The 16,797-nt window shown below is 34.8% G+C and overlaps 1 protein-coding gene across 7 annotated transcripts in view; it reads right to left on the reverse strand.

Annotated features, from left to right (window-relative positions):
- PUM2 (pumilio RNA binding family member 2) overlaps positions 1 to 16,797 on the reverse strand; it is a 97,748-nt gene that overhangs the window by 65,616 nt on the left and 15,335 nt on the right. For 6 of the 7 annotated variants that reach the window (XM_061210462.1, XM_061210461.1, XM_061210465.1 and 3 more), the window contains exons 2-4: positions 11,322 to 11,390; positions 3,526 to 3,634; positions 301 to 488 (exon numbers count right to left, since the gene is read on the reverse strand). In XM_061210462.1, the coding sequence (XP_061066445.1) occupies positions 301 to 488; positions 3,526 to 3,634; positions 11,322 to 11,372 (348 nt within the window). In that variant the 5' untranslated portion in view covers positions 11,373 to 11,390. Of the gene's footprint in view, positions 1 to 300; positions 489 to 3,525; positions 3,635 to 11,321; positions 11,391 to 16,797 lie in introns of those variants that run through there. The other variant, XM_061210466.1, reaches the window with a different exon arrangement.

Here is a 16,797-nt window from a genome sequence, read left to right on the forward strand (position 1 = left end):
TGCATAGATGATTTTGTTTTTTTACTTTCATATCAAGTACTACCATGAATATGCAATTTTAATCTTACAAATTTTGTTTTTTAATTAATATGGGTTTTTTTGGTAACATGGTTAAGATAGAAATATTCCCAGTGGTTCTACCATTTCATGTATTTCAAGTGGCCAAGACAAGAAAACAAGAGCACCAATAGCTATGAAATTTCCTTTAGTTCTAGGAAAGGCCAGAAAAAGAAACTGACTTAAGGACAACCAAATAACAATCAAGCAATTTAAAAACCTTTCTTTACTCAAAATACTTACAAAAGTTCCCTTCCTAAATCGAGAATCCAATTTATCAGCAGGAGAAGAACTTAATACATATTCTACCATGCTCACACCAAGGCCTCCACTTTCTGATCGCGGAGACAATATTGCATTTACTTCACTGTTTCCATGAAAACCCTGTCCAGATCTTCTCTGTACCATAATAGGCTGGGACATTGAATGGTCTGTTTGGAAGAAAGAACACAATTACAAATTCGTACTTTTAAGCTAACAAAATGTATTTACATGAATTAATATACTAAAGTAAGAAAAATCAGCATATTGTTTTATTTTGAATATTACTGTAATCTTTATAAAAAGATCTAGAGTCTGTTGAGACTCACTGGCCTGGGCACATTTCTTGAGAATACAGATTAAGAAAGCCATTTGCTAAAAAGCAGGTAAAAGCCTATGTGAAGAACAGTCAAGCCCAAAGTTCAATGGAGATAGAAACTAACTTGACATCTCCACTGCCTGTAAGCATCTTATTAAAAAGTTCTAAACAATTCAAAACAAAAAACTTTAGAGATAAAACCTGAAATAAAAGTAACTTCTAAACTGGCAGAGGCACTTCTCAAGCTCACAGTTACGTACTGGACAGATTCAGAACACACGGCTGTACTGCTATAAACACAAATGACTAAGTTTAGAAAAACCAGTAATATCACAGAATTTTCTATTCTTGGTGTAAAAAATTAAGTATCCCTTAAGATTTTTTAAAAAACACCTTCTAGTCTAAAAGTTTTCCATTTATTTTTAACAAAAAATTCATCCATATGGTACGAATACATTTTCTACATATTTTTGTGACAAAAAGAAAAAGCAATACTTAAGATCTGAAAGCAAAGAACATACAAACATAATAAAACATTTGAGGAAGAGTCACATAGATTTGCAGAAAAAAATTTTAAAAAGGAACCAATAAGCCACAATTTATATCTGGCTCATATGTGAACACGTACCATACTAAATATTAGGCATCATCCTTAAAGGGTTGAACTATCATAGAGGTATACTCACTCATCATTTTATTAACTGCAGTAATTTTTAAATGACTGGTACTTTTGTTAAACCATATTAAAACACTTCCATGTCAGTACCTTTATCCATGAGATTAGTCATTATATTTTTTCATTCAGTCATTCACCCATTCATTCACAGTTTAAATGTTGATTTACTGTCTCTCCTATGCTGGGCACTGTGCTATGTATGGGGAATCCAAGAACAAACAGTCCCTGACTTCAAAAGAGACTATAGGTGTAACAAGATGCAATCATAATAGAGTAAAAGCACTTCAATAAAAATAATCCAGGATACTATGGGGAACAGAAAGAAAGGGCATCTATCAATTCTTCCCAGTCTTAGAGTGAATCCCAAAGGAAGTGATATGAAGAGTGGAGAACAAAAAAACAGGTGAAAATGGGGGTGGAAAGAGCATTTCGGTTTGAACATCCTGGTTTCTCTAAGGCCTAAAAGTGCAGGAGAACACAACAAAATTAACAATTACAAGTAACTCAGTTCAGTTGAGAAGGAAATATGTGTATGATAAAATCTCCTGTAGTCATGGAAAGAATCCTAGAATGACAATTCTTTTAGGACAAGGAATGTGTTATTCGTATTTGTACATGCTTGGCATTCAATAAATGTTTGTTCAGTAAACAAAATAATCCATTCATTTCTATTTTTCTCATTTCTCCTGGTAAAGATTAATACTCATCTTCAAAATTTTATCCGTACAACTAAAAAAGTTAAGTTGGAAGAGGGAGTGGTACAAGGAATTAACTAAAATTATAAACTTGACACTAAAAAGATACATCAGGAATATATAAACAGTTGCTTAAATGTTTTATTGCTGGTACTAGTTGTCCTCCAAATATAACATACCAAAGATATTTCCCCACCATCCATCTTGAAAATATCTCTCGTTACCATGTTGTGCTCAAGATGTTTTGCTTTGGAATACTTTAAAAAATTTTGGTTCTGGTAAATAGAGCAATTAACCATTCAACTTTCAAAATAAAAAACCAAACACGTCTATCAACCAAGTTTTCAAGCACATTATTTTAGCAAAGAAAGTGCCTTTTGTGGGAAAAATGTATCCTAGTCCTTATGAGTGCAATCTATATAGGTTAATACAAATCCAGAAAAAAAAATTCCTTGAGGATGGGGATCATATATCTCATTTATCTTTGTATTCTCCAAACCTGGCATATATTACGTATTGTTTGAAATCAAAGAAAATTGCCAGTATTTTAGTCTAATTTAGTAGTTAGCAAAGTTTTCAATCTTTTTCAGTTTTGACTATAAAACAGTATTAATCACTAAAATTTTCCAGCTTTTCCTAACTTAAAAAAAATTATTTTACCCTAAAAAACAAAATTTAAGACTATATAGGAATTAAAAATCTTTTTAATAATTTGGAGAATAAAAAAGTACCTGGTAATTTACACCCAAAATATAAGGTTAAGTTGATAATTATCATCCAGAAATTTGTTTTTATATTACTTTGATCATTTTGTATAGCTTTACTAAGCTGCATTAAACTTAGTTACAAAGAGAAAACTTATTTGTAAAATACATGTTCAAAGTTCCATGTGTATATCTCAAATTTTACTAGTCAGAAACATTCAAAAATATAATCAGTACTATTTTAAGAATATAACTATGCTCTTTAATTTACCAATAAATACTGTCACCCCTGTGAGTTATACTCCTTACACCCCAGTTCCTTTTCCCTTAAGAGTTTCTTGGACCTATGTCTCTCTTCACTACTTACGGATATCAAAAACATTCAAAGTCTGCTCCCTTTCTGGGAATTCTACCTTACTAAGGGGGTTTACTTCCTTTGTGGGTGTGGCTGACGTCTAATAAAGCTTGACTGAGCTGCAATTAAATAAATCAGTCACTGTCCATTAATACAATTCAAGCTTAAAAATTCCTATGGTTAATGTGTCCTCTATTTTAATTGAAATTCAGAATTTTATAATGAGTTTAACCTCAAATAAAACTTCTTAATAAAATCTTATTGTGACAGACATTCCTAATCAATAAGTGGACCGTTAGATATGAGTTACTTTACATAAGAAAATGTGCATTATAAGGATATATGAAATCCTCACAGATATTACAAAGTTTCTCCAAATACTGTCTGGGGGGCAGGGTTAAAAGAAAATTCAAGTATTCAACAAATTCAGAACTCTCACACATACACCAATAACTTACGAGAAGTTCCCCATGCAGTCTCTCTCCATTCATCATCTCCAAGAAATATGCCTTTTTGTCCATCTTTTGTTGAATCATCAGGTTCCCAAAATTTTTTGGTAGGCAAAAGCTATTTGGAAGGGAAAATAATATTGTAGTTAAATTTTATTCTAATTACAAAGAGCTAAAACATAGAGGAAAGTAAACTTACCACCAATAGGCACAAGTTAGTTTTCAATGCTAATGAAAATTCAGATGACCTATTTCTTAATTTGTCCAGTTAACAATAACTCCCCACTTATGCTTAGATACTGTCTCTAATAATTCTAGACCTGAAAAGTCGACTTCAGACTTTTCTACATTTTTCAAATGGTTTTACTGTCATGTGATATTTTTTATAATTTTTTTCAAAAGACTTACTAAATTTCTTAATACAGTAATACAATAAAAATATCTAAACAAATGATTAAAATTTTTCCTTTACTTCCAAGTATTGCCCTTGGATCACCTCCTATCCTACAGCTTCAATGACAGAAAATTTTCATTCTTACTTCACAATGCAATGGAGGTGAACTTCACAATTCTTCCTAGGTCCTCAATACTAACAATCTATTGATCCCAAATCAGGAAGCTATGGGATGGCAGAAGAGACACATAGAAAAGACCCTTAAATACTTTTTGAGGTAACAATGTCAAAGCCCTGTGCCCTATCCTATACTGTAACATACACAAGCGTATAAAAATTGTGTTGATATAACCATTCAATGATGATTCAAAATGTACATTTGGCCAATTCCTAATGAGACTTTAACGTTCATCCAGGTCTCCCCTCTCTACCTTTCCTGACACTCAGAGGAGGCAAACTAAGGATATGTTTGTTTGAAAAGAACAGACTGGTTTCTAAAACATGCATTTGACATTTAAATAAGCATTTGTAAGACACCCATCCCTCTCAGCCCATAATTAGGGCCTCATAATCAAACCTGTATATACTTCTATTACTACACTTATCACACTAAATTACCTGTGTTTGCCTCCTTAAGGGCCTGGTGACCTTATCTTCAGAGAGCTCACAAATATAAACCAACCATAATAAAATGAACTTAGTGAAACCTGAATTGGGTCTGAGAGATAAGACTGTATGTGTGTTGGAGGTTTAAACTGTGAATGGGAGGTGGGGAGGACACAAGAAATTATGAACAGAGGCACAACTTGAGAAAATGCACAGTTTGTAGAATAGGGTGTGAGATGCAGGAACAGATGTGGAAGCTGATGTTGTTAAAGCTATCTAGGCAGACTATGAGGAACCTCAAAGACATGCTAAAGAAATACCAATAGTATATTACATTGAAGCAACAGGGACTCAAGAGACGATGGCAAGAGTGACACTGTGTTTCAGAAAACAATTCAAGTTGTAAGTTCTAAGAATAATGGATATTCTAGACTACAGGCAAAGAAATCATTAAGGAGAATTACAACAGAGCCAAGACGACAAGAACTGAAACAAGGTACTGGCAGAAAGAACTGAGAAAATAAAACGGATTTCAGAAACATTCAGGAGAGTCAACACGATATGAATAAAAATAAGGGGAGGTCTGGGACTCCCCTGGTGGTCCAGCAGCTACAGTTCCAAGATCCCAATGCAAGGGGCCTGGGTTCGATCCCTGGTCAGGGAACTAGATCCCACATGCCGCAACTAAGAGTTTGCATGCCACAACTAGAAAGTCCCGCACGCGGCAACGTAGATCCTGCATGCTGCAACTAAGACCCGACACAGCCAAATAAACAAACAAACAAATAAATATTAAAAAAAATAATAATAAGGGGAGGTTGATAAAAAGAGTAAAAGTTTAAAATGTGGGTAATGAGGTAAATGATACTACTGACCAAAACAGAAAAAAAAACAGGATAAGCGGCTTTGGAGGAAGGAGGGAAAATTCAATTTGGGCATATATCCCTAGGATCTTTCGCTAAACTAAATACTGTTAATTTTACTGCTATTTTAAGAAAGAAAACTTTTTGCATGTTAGGATCTTCCTGAGCTGCAAACGATTTGTATTTAAAGTATAGACATTTTATTTACTTATTTTTATTATTTTCAAAGATTTTATTTATTTATTTTGGCCATGCTGCATGGCTTGAGGGATCCTAGTTCCATGACCAGGGATCGAACTTGTGCCCCTGCAGTGGAAGGGCGGAGCCTTAACCACTGGACCACCAGGGAATTCCCTAAAGTATAGACATTCAAAACAATAATCTCCTCTAATAAAGATCCCGGTAAAATACAACCTCTGTTGCTGCGATTTTTAAAAATCTCACTATAAAAGTTTCATGAAAATATTCAAACAAAATGTAAATCTGATAATACAGTACTAAAACACTGCACTTGATATATTTAAATAATTGAACATTTATTCATAGTAAAACCCAAGTTAATCTCTTTAAAGTACTGTATAAATAAGCCATTTCAGGCAGAAGGAAATGGCTCCTGAGCAAATAATGCTTTTATCCTATGCTTCATAAAGAAAAATGTTTTAATAGCAAAATAAGGATAACAAATAAGAAATCAGAAATGAAGTTACAACAACTTAGTAGAAGCATTTATTACAGACATAGAAGTGGCTGAAACAAACTTATCTTCTGAGGTAAGAGAAATAATAGAATCTTTTTGAGGAGCCTATTCCAGTCTTTCGGGATAAGAGTCCATGTAGTACGGTAGTAGTTCATAGATCACTGCTTTGACACCCAAACTGTAAAACTGGGGGCGGGGGGGAGTCTATGTCAAGCACTTACCCAGTGTGCTTACTTTCTGCCAGGCACCGGGCTATGAATGTCTCTTCATTTTGCAAACATTTATAAGTTATCACGGACCGGCAAACAATTTAGTAGTTAATAAAATAAACACTTTTCCTAACAAAGGCCCTTATCACCATTCTAGAAACAGCTGTGACAGTATAGACACTGATTTCAAATATTTTTAGAGAAACTACTGGCTTGTGACCAAGAATTAAGTTAAAATGGACTAAATATAGGGGAAGGCAACAATTCAGGATATCCAGGATAGAACAGTTAAAAAAAAAAAAAAAAAGAAAAGAAAAGAAAAGAAAAGAAAAGATTAAGTGGTACAAAGGTTGGAATAGCAATAAAAGTAGTGTTTTGCCCCTGGAGACTCTTTTATTATAGTAGAAATGGGAGAGCACAAAAACAAGGGCTAAGAGATCTTGAAGATCTGTAAAACATATTATCCAATACTGTTTCATATTAGTTCCCTAATTCACAAAAGCTCTAAACCAAGGTCAAGCAACTCAGTATTTCTTGTCAGCCTACTCCTCCATCTTTCCAACTCAGAAATCACTGGGTGGACATACAAATTCATCTCTCCACTATCCACCATTTTATTAGTTCTTTCCTTCAAGAGGCACTTATGGCTTGCCCTTTTCCATCTCCAAAGAAATCAGTCAACACCATAGTATACTACCGCAAAATAAATAATTATTAAAATTCCTGCTAGAATTTATACTATGAGGTGCACTTACACTTCAGATTTTTCTAATACAAATTGTTATGTAAAATCACCAAGCCAAGCAAATTAATATAATCCTAAGAATTAAAAGAACTTGAAGGCTCTATGTCTACATTATAGTGTTCATATAACATCCAAACTGGGACACGTTTGAGAAAGGGAGTGCTATTAACAATTATGCCACGAAAACACGTATCTGGACAGTCTGAGCAAATTAGGATGTAAGGTGACTCTATTTACAATGGAAGTTCATAAAAGATAGGCAGGCATAGATACTAATAACCAAGTGTGTAGAAAACAACAGCCATAAGGGAACTCCAGAATGGTGCTTTTCCAGACTTTAATCTTTTCCGTTAATGAAAGATATCAATACTTAATGTTTTCAAATCATACTACTTCCCCAAATCTTCTACATTCCCAATATCCCTTAATATCAGCAGCAAATATTATTAGATGTCATCACTTCCAATGGGAAGCAGTACTGTAAACAGTCAAGGCACTGAAGAGTTCAAACTGCTCTTCAAGCACTGTTTACTTGGTATTGGGCCAGTTAAGTAACTGTTCTGAGCCTCAGTTTCTTCATCTGTAAAGTAAGGATAATAATAAAGCTACTGTTACAGAGTTTTCAATGAGGCAATAATGAAATAATATAAGTAAACTACTTAGAACAGCATCTAGCACGTGACAAACATACATATTACGTATCTTCACTACGAAAAGTATGAATCCTTTAATATTCTAAAACATGAGTAACACGCTGGCCAGCAACATTTAACTGGCTGATTATTTTAAATGATTATAAGAGTATTCATTACAAAAATCTTGTCTATAGCTGTTTGCTTTCTTTTTTAGTTTGAGTATCCTAGAGGAATCATGAAACTACACTACTTACATCAATAAAAAACAGCTGCCTAATAAAGTCACATTTTGCATAAGGAAACAGAATCAGAGGTTAAATAAACTATCCAAGATTACATGTAAGATTACATATATAGCTAGTAAGTGGCAGCATTAGGAGCTGAAACCATAACTGTTTAATTCTAAAGCCCATTTTCTTTACACTTAACTACCACAGAAGATGGTTCTTTCCAATCATAGTCTAACTCATCAATATTTCTAAAAATATTCAGTTATTAGGCCACGACTAGCCATAATGAAAAAAATAAAACAGTTCAAGATGTTATCAGGATATTCAGACTATATAATGTGGGAATTCATTAGAGTGGAAAAAGTTTATGATAGAATGTCTAAGATAGGGATTTATAGACATTAACAATAATCAGCTATTTAAAACAGCTGGTTTCCATTCCAGTTATCCCTAACAGCTCAGATCAGAGCTAGAGCATTTGGGAGATATATGTGATTCATACAAAAGGCTATTCTTATTACTACCTTCAAAGAAGTCAGTCTTTCTCACTAGTGATATAGCACTAGTGATAGATCTGAGAGAAAACAGAAGTCTCCTTACTCTTCTCTCCAGTACATTTTCCACTTCACCATACTACCTGGGATCTTAGTACATAAATTTTCTCTAATGTTTTCTTTAAATATTACTGTGTCAGAAAAGAAAGGAGGGAGCTTTATCATACTAAGCTATGAAAATACTCCCCCAAAACACATTAACTCAGTGATTTAAAGTTAAATTCTGGGTTCCCTAAAGAATTTCAGGCAGGAGCCTCTTTTTCCATACACACACACACACACACACACACACACACACACACACACACACACAAAGTTCCTGCTTAATTTTTATATATAAAAATAAATAGGTATGTGTCTCTGCAGTACAGTTTTAAAAAACCATACTAATGAAGCTGAGTTCAACCGCCTATGGGTTAGCTTTGCTCTTTTTAAGCCATGTGACATAACGCAAACTGTTAGGCCTTTTGACAAAAATGTGCTATGGAAAAAATTGGAAAGGATGAGTTTATGAATGGATGAATACAAATCTGTTCCTATTCTGGATGAACAACTAGAAGAAACCGCCCTTCTAATGATGAGTCAGTAAAAGCTATCATGATGTACATAACCCAGTACATTTGAAAATAACCCTGTATGTAATGCAGTGCTTTGTACATTATAGATTTACAGCAACTTAAGACATAATAAGTAAAGCTTTATTTTTAAAGAAAAAGTCAAGATAGGGCAATATATTAGAAAAGAATGTCGCATTAAAAAAAATAAACAAGCAATTTTCGAAAACTCAAGAGCCAGAAACTCAAGGCTGCTTTTAGGTTATTAAAATGAATGAATTCTGGGATAAAACAAAAAACCTCACCTGTCAGGAAAGGAGGAGAAGACTGGTGAGAGAGAGACAGGCAAAGAAGGAAATCCCAGAAGGTTCCCTGCTGCCTGCGAGATGAGGAAAGATAGAAAGGCTTGTGGGAGAGAGAACCCAGAGACAGAAACCTCAATAGGTTTCTTAGCTATCTCTTAGAGGTAACAGAATTAGTTGGTAAACTGTTAAGAAAAAAACTTAATTAGTGAGTAACAGCTTATTTAAAAATACATTTTTAATAGATGAAGGTCACAGAAGCACTGACCTGCTGCTACCTGCCAACAACCAGACAGCCTAACCCTAGCCATTTTTACTCTGCATATCTGACATTTCCATTAAGAAAAGCCTAGATTTAAGCTTAGATCATTTAACATGCTATTAAAACCAGCCTCTCTTCTCCAGAAATCTCAAATACCCCTCCCTCCACCCCCCAAATACCTAAACTCTCTCAACTACTGTTTCTGATCATGACATTTTTTTTTAAAACTGCCAACATGTCTTTGGGTTTATCAAAAGCTCCTAAAAAGGGAGAAAAAAAGAGCCAATTTGTAAACACATACACAATGTAGATCTGCAAAGTAAACTGTCGTGGGGTCTAAACAGAATCAAAGTAAGGGTGTGACTTTGTCTGGTCTTTAAGAAAATCAAGTTCAAGTTTGTCACAGACTAGGCTGAAGCACTGTTCAAACCTGCTTTTAAGATATGTTATTCTGCTTTCTAAAGACCAAAGAAAACAAGTAACAGGGAAAAAAACAAAAGCCCTTTTCAACTGCTTCTTTTTATTCACCCATAGTGTAAATAATACTTAAGCCGCCACTGCACCGCAGTGAAGCTGCAAGGTTCTTTTTTAACTAAAAAGTTATTCCCTCTCTCAAATTTTCTTAGGGCCCAGAGTTTTACCTTAAGCGCTGGACTAACAAGTTTACTTTGGCAATACTTATGCTTAAGCACCTTAACTCACCCTTAAATCAGTCCTCTGAAAATGACAAACTCTTTGGAAAACGCTGTTCTGAAGAAGGGGAGGGTTAGCTAGCTGCAGGGTGCCCTCTTGTGGCCCAGAAGAGTGACTGGACTCTTTTTCTGCATCTGAAGAGCACAGCATTGGATGGAGTGAGTCTCATGAAGGTCTACCAAAGTAAAATAATCTCCAGGAGCAAGCGGTTAATTACACATCTTAGGTCTGTTCATGGTTATTTTCTATTATCAAAGTCGACACTATGTTAGTACTACAGAACATGACAAAACAAAAATGTGACCGCAAGGGTTTTCATAATCAATTAAAGTTTTCTAAATATTCATTAGGTATATGGAAAACTAAGTATTTTTGATGTCTTAAATTATGTAATGGTGAGGTTAAATGGGATGCCCCAATGAAAATCATAGATTAACAGGACTGATAAAAGCCAAAATTTTAGAGTGCCCACTGTGCCCTAGTCATTCAAAGCTAACAATCTACAGAGGAGACTAATATAAAACAAATAAACTGCAACCAGTAATATAATAAAAGTATGTACAAAGATCCATGAGATGTCAGATGAGGAAGTAATTAATTCTACTGCAGATATCAATGAGACAATTAAGAGTCTTTTTCAGTAGAGTCCTGCAGAGGATTAGAAGTTTATTAAGCAAACAATGAACAAGGAGAAATTTTTGTAAGAAAGAACAGTGAACAATTAAGTGTGGCTAAAGCAAACACAGCATACATATATAAAACAGCAGGACAAAGATCAAGGAAGGCTCTTTTCTGATCAAAGTAATTATGGTCCATTACCAAAATAGAAGACATTATCTAATCAGGTCAATCAAATCAACTAGACACAAATAACCTCACTAAAATTACTGCTAAAAGTTAAAAAAAAAAAGCTGAAAATCCCACAACTACAGATTTTAAAAGCCCACATCATTTGGAAGATATAACCACTATTTTCAAGGAGATTTATGGTTAAAAAACAAGTCTCAATGGCTCAAATAATCAAAGTGAGGTATACATTCTTAGTATTCGTAAATATTTACCTCTCCCATTCCCCGAGATTCTAATGCAAGAGCTTGAAAATCATGATTCATTTCATCCACAGATCAAACCTGTTGAATAACAAAAAGAAGCATTAGTAGAAAGAAAAATTTGAACAGACTGCATCAACTATTTTTATATTACATTGCTGCTATTACTGATGTTATAGCATGAGCTGAGATGGACAAGAATCCATTTCTCTATAAAGACAGGTTTTCCTAAATAGAGCACCATAGCAATCTACACTAAAATTTGTGGGAAACCTGGGGTCAACGGTTCTTGGATTATTCTGTGTGCCAAAAGAAACCCCTACTAGTTTCCTGCGCAAAAGAAAAGATGGAAAGTAAAGAACAGAAAAAGTGAGCTCACGTACTAAAATACAGTTACCTTTTTTTTTTTTTTTTGGCCATGCTGCGCCGCATGTGGGATCTTAGTTCCCGGACTAGGGATTGGATGCCTGCCCCCTGCCGTGGAAGCGTGGAGTCTTAACCACTGGACCTCCAGGGAAATCCCCAGTTACCTTCTTTTAAAAAAAAATGCTGTAATTCCTATTACAAAATTATTACTTTGCACTACTTCTTTAAGATTTCTCAAAATTTCTCAGAATTTCATTATTTGTACATCTTATACCAAGGATAAAAAAATTTTTTAAAGTGGTGATCCAGTTCTACCTCAAAGCAACATATAATCTGCTGTGAGAGTAATCATAATATTCAGAGGTTTCCTTAAGAATAATTCCTTTCCCTACAATAAGCAAAACAGCATGGAAATGGCACAAACACATAGATCAATGGAACAGAAGAGAGCCCAGAGATAAACCCATGCACTTACGGTCAATTAATCTATATAACAAAGGAGGCAAGAGTATACATGGAAAGAAGACAGTCTCTTCAACAAGTGGTGCTGGGAAAACTGGACAGCTACATGTATTATAAAACAATGAGAACATTATCTCATACCATATAAAAAAAAAAGCTCAAAACGGATTAAAGACCTAAATGTAAGACTTGAAATCATAAAACTCTTGGAAGAGAACATAGGCAGAACACTTCTGACACAAATCGCAGCAATATTTTTTGGATCTGTCTCCTAAGACAAAGTAAAAGCAAAAATAAACAAATGGGACCTAATTAAACTTAAAAGCTTTTGCATAGCAAAAGAAATCATCAATAAACTGAAAAGACAACCAACAGAATGGGAGAAAATAATTGCAAATGATATGACTGACAAGGGGTTAATATCCAAAATAAACAGCCGATACAACTCAATTAAAAAAAAAAAAAACCCACCCCCAGCCAAAAAAAACACACCCCCCCAATCAAAAAATGGGCAGAAGACCAGAATAAACATTTTTCCAGAGAAGAAATACAGATGTCTAACAGGCACATGAAAAGATGCTCAACATCACTAATTATTAGAAAAATGCAAATCAAAACAGAGATATCACCTCACAACTATCAGAATGGCTGTCATCAAAAAAATCTACAAATAACACAGGACTTCCATGGTGGTGCAGTGGTTGGGAATCTGCCTGCCAATGCAGGAGACAAGGGTTCGATCCCTGGTCCGGGAAGATCCCAAATGCCGCGGAGCAGCTAAGCCCGTGCGCCACAGCTCCTGAGCCTGCGCTCTACAGTCCGCGAGCCACAACTACCGAAGCCCGCGTGCCTAGAGCCCGTGCTCCGCAACGAGAGAAGCCACCGCAGTGAGAAGCCTGCGCACCGCAACAAAGAGTAGCCCCCGCTTGCTGCAACTAGAGAAAGCCAGCGCGCAGCAACACAGACCCAACGCCACAATCAATTAATAAAAACAAGGGCCAGAACTTCCTCTAAACTTGATGAAAGCAATATTTACGGATTCAAGATGCTCAGTGAACCCCAGGCAAGATAAATAGGAAAAACAAAAACGAGACCCCACATCCACACACATCATAATAAAAGTGCTGAAAATCAAAGAGAAAATCCTGAAAGCAGCTAGAGGAAAAACATTACAAAAAGGGGAAAAACGATGAGTGACCACTGACTTCGCACTAGAAACAATGGGGACCAGAATAAAAAGGACAGACTTTAGAGGGCTGAAAGAAGAAAAATGCTAACCTAGAATTTTTATCTGATGGAAATATCCTTCAAGAATAAAGGCTAAAAGACATTTTTAGATAAAAGGAAAATAAAATTTGTTAAACAGACTTCCACCTCAGAAAATCCCTTAAAAAAATTCTTAGGCTAAAGGAAAAGGGTACCAGATGGAAACTCAAATCAGGAAGGAATTAAGAGCACCAGAAATGCTAAGTATGTGCGTAAGTACAAAGGACTAGTTTTTCCTCTCAATTTCTTTAAAACACATATGCCCATGTAAAGCAAAAATTTCATTATGGGTTTGATAACATATGCAGATGAACCAATTTACATGTACAACCAATACCTACTATAAAAAATATCTCTAGCCATACCATCATGACACCTAGTGATTTAAAGCAAAACCCAGTTTGAGATCAAAATACTCTTTTATCACACAACATTATACAGTTGGCCCTCTATATCCATGAGTTCCACATCTGCAGGTTTCACCAATCAGGGATCAAAAGTATTAAAAAAAAAATTCCAGAAAGTTCCAAAAAGCCGGGAATTAAATTCCCTGAGGGCTGGCAGTTATTTATCAATGCATAGCACTGACATTGTATTTACAACTATTTACAAAGCATTTACATTGTATTAGGTATTATAAGTAACCTAGAAATGATTTAAAGTATACCCTAGTATGCACACAGGTTATATGCAAATACTACACCATTTTATACAAGAAACGTGAACATCCTCAGATTTTGGTATTGGGCTGGGGAGGCACCTGGAACCAATGCCCTGCAGATACCGAGGAACAACAGTACATCCATAAATACATATATAGTTTGGAGGGGCCCCCAATTATAAGTAAAGGAATCTTAGTCCAAATGTGTCCTACACTTCTCAGTCATGCAATCAAAGTTCTACATCTCACATGACACAATTCACTCTAATGTCTAGTATGGTCTGCTCAAACCATCTTTGATTTCCCTTGTTTCTTTAAAATTTCCTAAATTTGAGCAAGGTCCATTTTATTTTTCTATTTAAGTACTTCCTAGGATCTCCATATTGCCCTAGACTCGATGTCCTTTATATTTTTTCTTAAGATGATTTACATTTGTGATTTCACTTTCTTTAAACCTTACATTTTATAGACCTTGTATTTTCTAGATTTCCCATCCCATTACAGCCTCAACTTCTTCCAAGCATCAACTGTTTCCCAAACCTAATGGCCAATCATTTGAAAGTTTTGAGATACTGCTGACATGTTATCAGGAATCATGTATTGATATTTTCAATCACCAAAAGAGGTGTTCTAATTTCTTAAGAACGCTTCAAATTTAAATCCTACCAACTTGACAACGCAGCCATATAATTTCGAGTTCATAACTCAATTTATGAACATACACTAAATGATATTAAGCCCTGAAATCTGGGCTCAACATACAAAGATCACACCGATTGCAGTCATTAAAAAAAATCTCCCATGTGACATCTTATTTATCTGTATCCTCTGAGGACTGTCCTTATTAAGATAATTATTCCACTAGGGCCAAAAACATAAGATTCTTATTATTTAGGATGGAAATAGTTCTAAAATGGATTCATTATTCTGCAATCCTGAAGAAATAATGGACAAATTTTATATTTAAGATAATGTGGTAGAGTACAAATAGTATGTGATTTTGATTCAGAATATAAGAGTTGAAGTTTTAACTTATGCCCGTTGTCTAACCACTAAATCTTACTTATCTGCTGTGAAGATCAAACTAGATAATGTATCCAAAAGTGTTTTGTGAGCAATTAATAAAAAGTGTTCAACAAATAACTAGTTATTATTAAGACCATCATTACATACTACTTGAGAAAGAACTGATACTTCCTTAGACTCTTGGGGTGCTCAATGTTTTGTGTTTCTTGTATGCTTCTGTTAGTATTTCAGCCTCCTGCCTTGTTGTCAGGTTAAATATCACTTGACTTGAACATACAGTATCCCTTCTGACCTTTCTAATTAGGTTGCTTTTAATTTGTAGTAATCTGTAGCCTCAGATGAGTGTGGTAGACTTGTAAGAGTAAACAAGCTCTAAGAAGGAAACTACCTCCAACAAACAAAAAAACACATTCTAAAGTTACAATCCTTTCTTAGGAAAGCAATTTGGCATCATATATACAGGTTCGTATATCCTGAGCCAGTCTCCCCAACTTTGAAAATCAATCCTAAAAAGAAAACCTAAATACAAAAAAGTTTTATGTAGAAAGATGTTTGTAGCAGTATTGCTTGCAGATCCTGAAATTATAAGCTGCATAACTGTCTCACAATACTTAAGTGATATAACACATCTATAAAGTATCGTGTAGCTATTAAAAATATTAAAAATATCACAATTTTTATTTTATTACAATAAATCTGTATAATCTATGAATGAGAGAAAGGAGATTTTTATTAGTAAAAAAGGAGTAGACTTAAATCTTCTCAAGAGTAAAAGCATCAGAGCTTTACCAAAGCCCCTTCTTTGGTTACTTCTACATCTTCATCCGTGGTCCAAATAGATAAGGTAGTAAGTTAAAGAAACTCTGGATAAATGCGAGAGGTCTCTTAGCTATATGGATCCACATACTTTTGTGGTGAATCATGCCCTAGTGCAGGGGTCAACAAACTTTTTCTGTAAAGAGCCGGACAGTATACATTTTAGGCTTTACAGGCCATATGGTCCCTCAACTTCTCAACTATGCATCTGTAGCACAAAAGCAGCCATAGACAATAAGAAAATGAATGAGCACGAATGTGTCCTGATAAAACTTTATTTATGAACAGTGAAGTCTGAATTCCATGTTTTTCATGTGTCACAAAATATTATTTTTCTTTTGATTTTTTCCCCCAACCATTAAAAATTCTAAAAGTCAATTCTAGAGAGCAGTTCAAACAAAAACAGGTGGTGGGCCAGATGTGGCCTGTAGGCCAAAGTTTGCTGACCTCTGCTCTAGTGCATTTACTCTCGACTGTTCCACAAAAAATCAAATGCAGATAATTCACTCTCAAACTCGAGCAGACCCAAAGTTAAGCATCAGGGCTTTGCTTTCAACCTTTTCATTTATACTCTCACCATGTACATTTTTTATTTTAATAATGAACGGGAATTTCAGATTACATTTAAATGGAGATTATTATTTTCTTTCAATGAACAGGGTGGGTTATGGGGGAAAGACTTTAAAAACAAGACAAAACAAAACTCACAAAGCAAGACTCAAGCTCAGCTTTTCAGTTTAAGGTGTTATCATTTATTTCAACTATGAGAACGCAAATGGAGGAGAAAGTGGGCAAAACAATGAGATACAAATAAACACTTTCGATTCTTCTGCAATGACCTTCATATTAACCATAATGAGACTGCAGGGGTGGGGGTCACACATATGCCAC

Source organism: Eubalaena glacialis, chromosome 14 (assembly GCF_028564815.1).
Source record: "Eubalaena glacialis isolate mEubGla1 chromosome 14, mEubGla1.1.hap2.+ XY, whole genome shotgun sequence".
Classification (NCBI taxonomy): Eukaryota; Metazoa; Chordata; class Mammalia; order Artiodactyla; family Balaenidae; genus Eubalaena; species Eubalaena glacialis.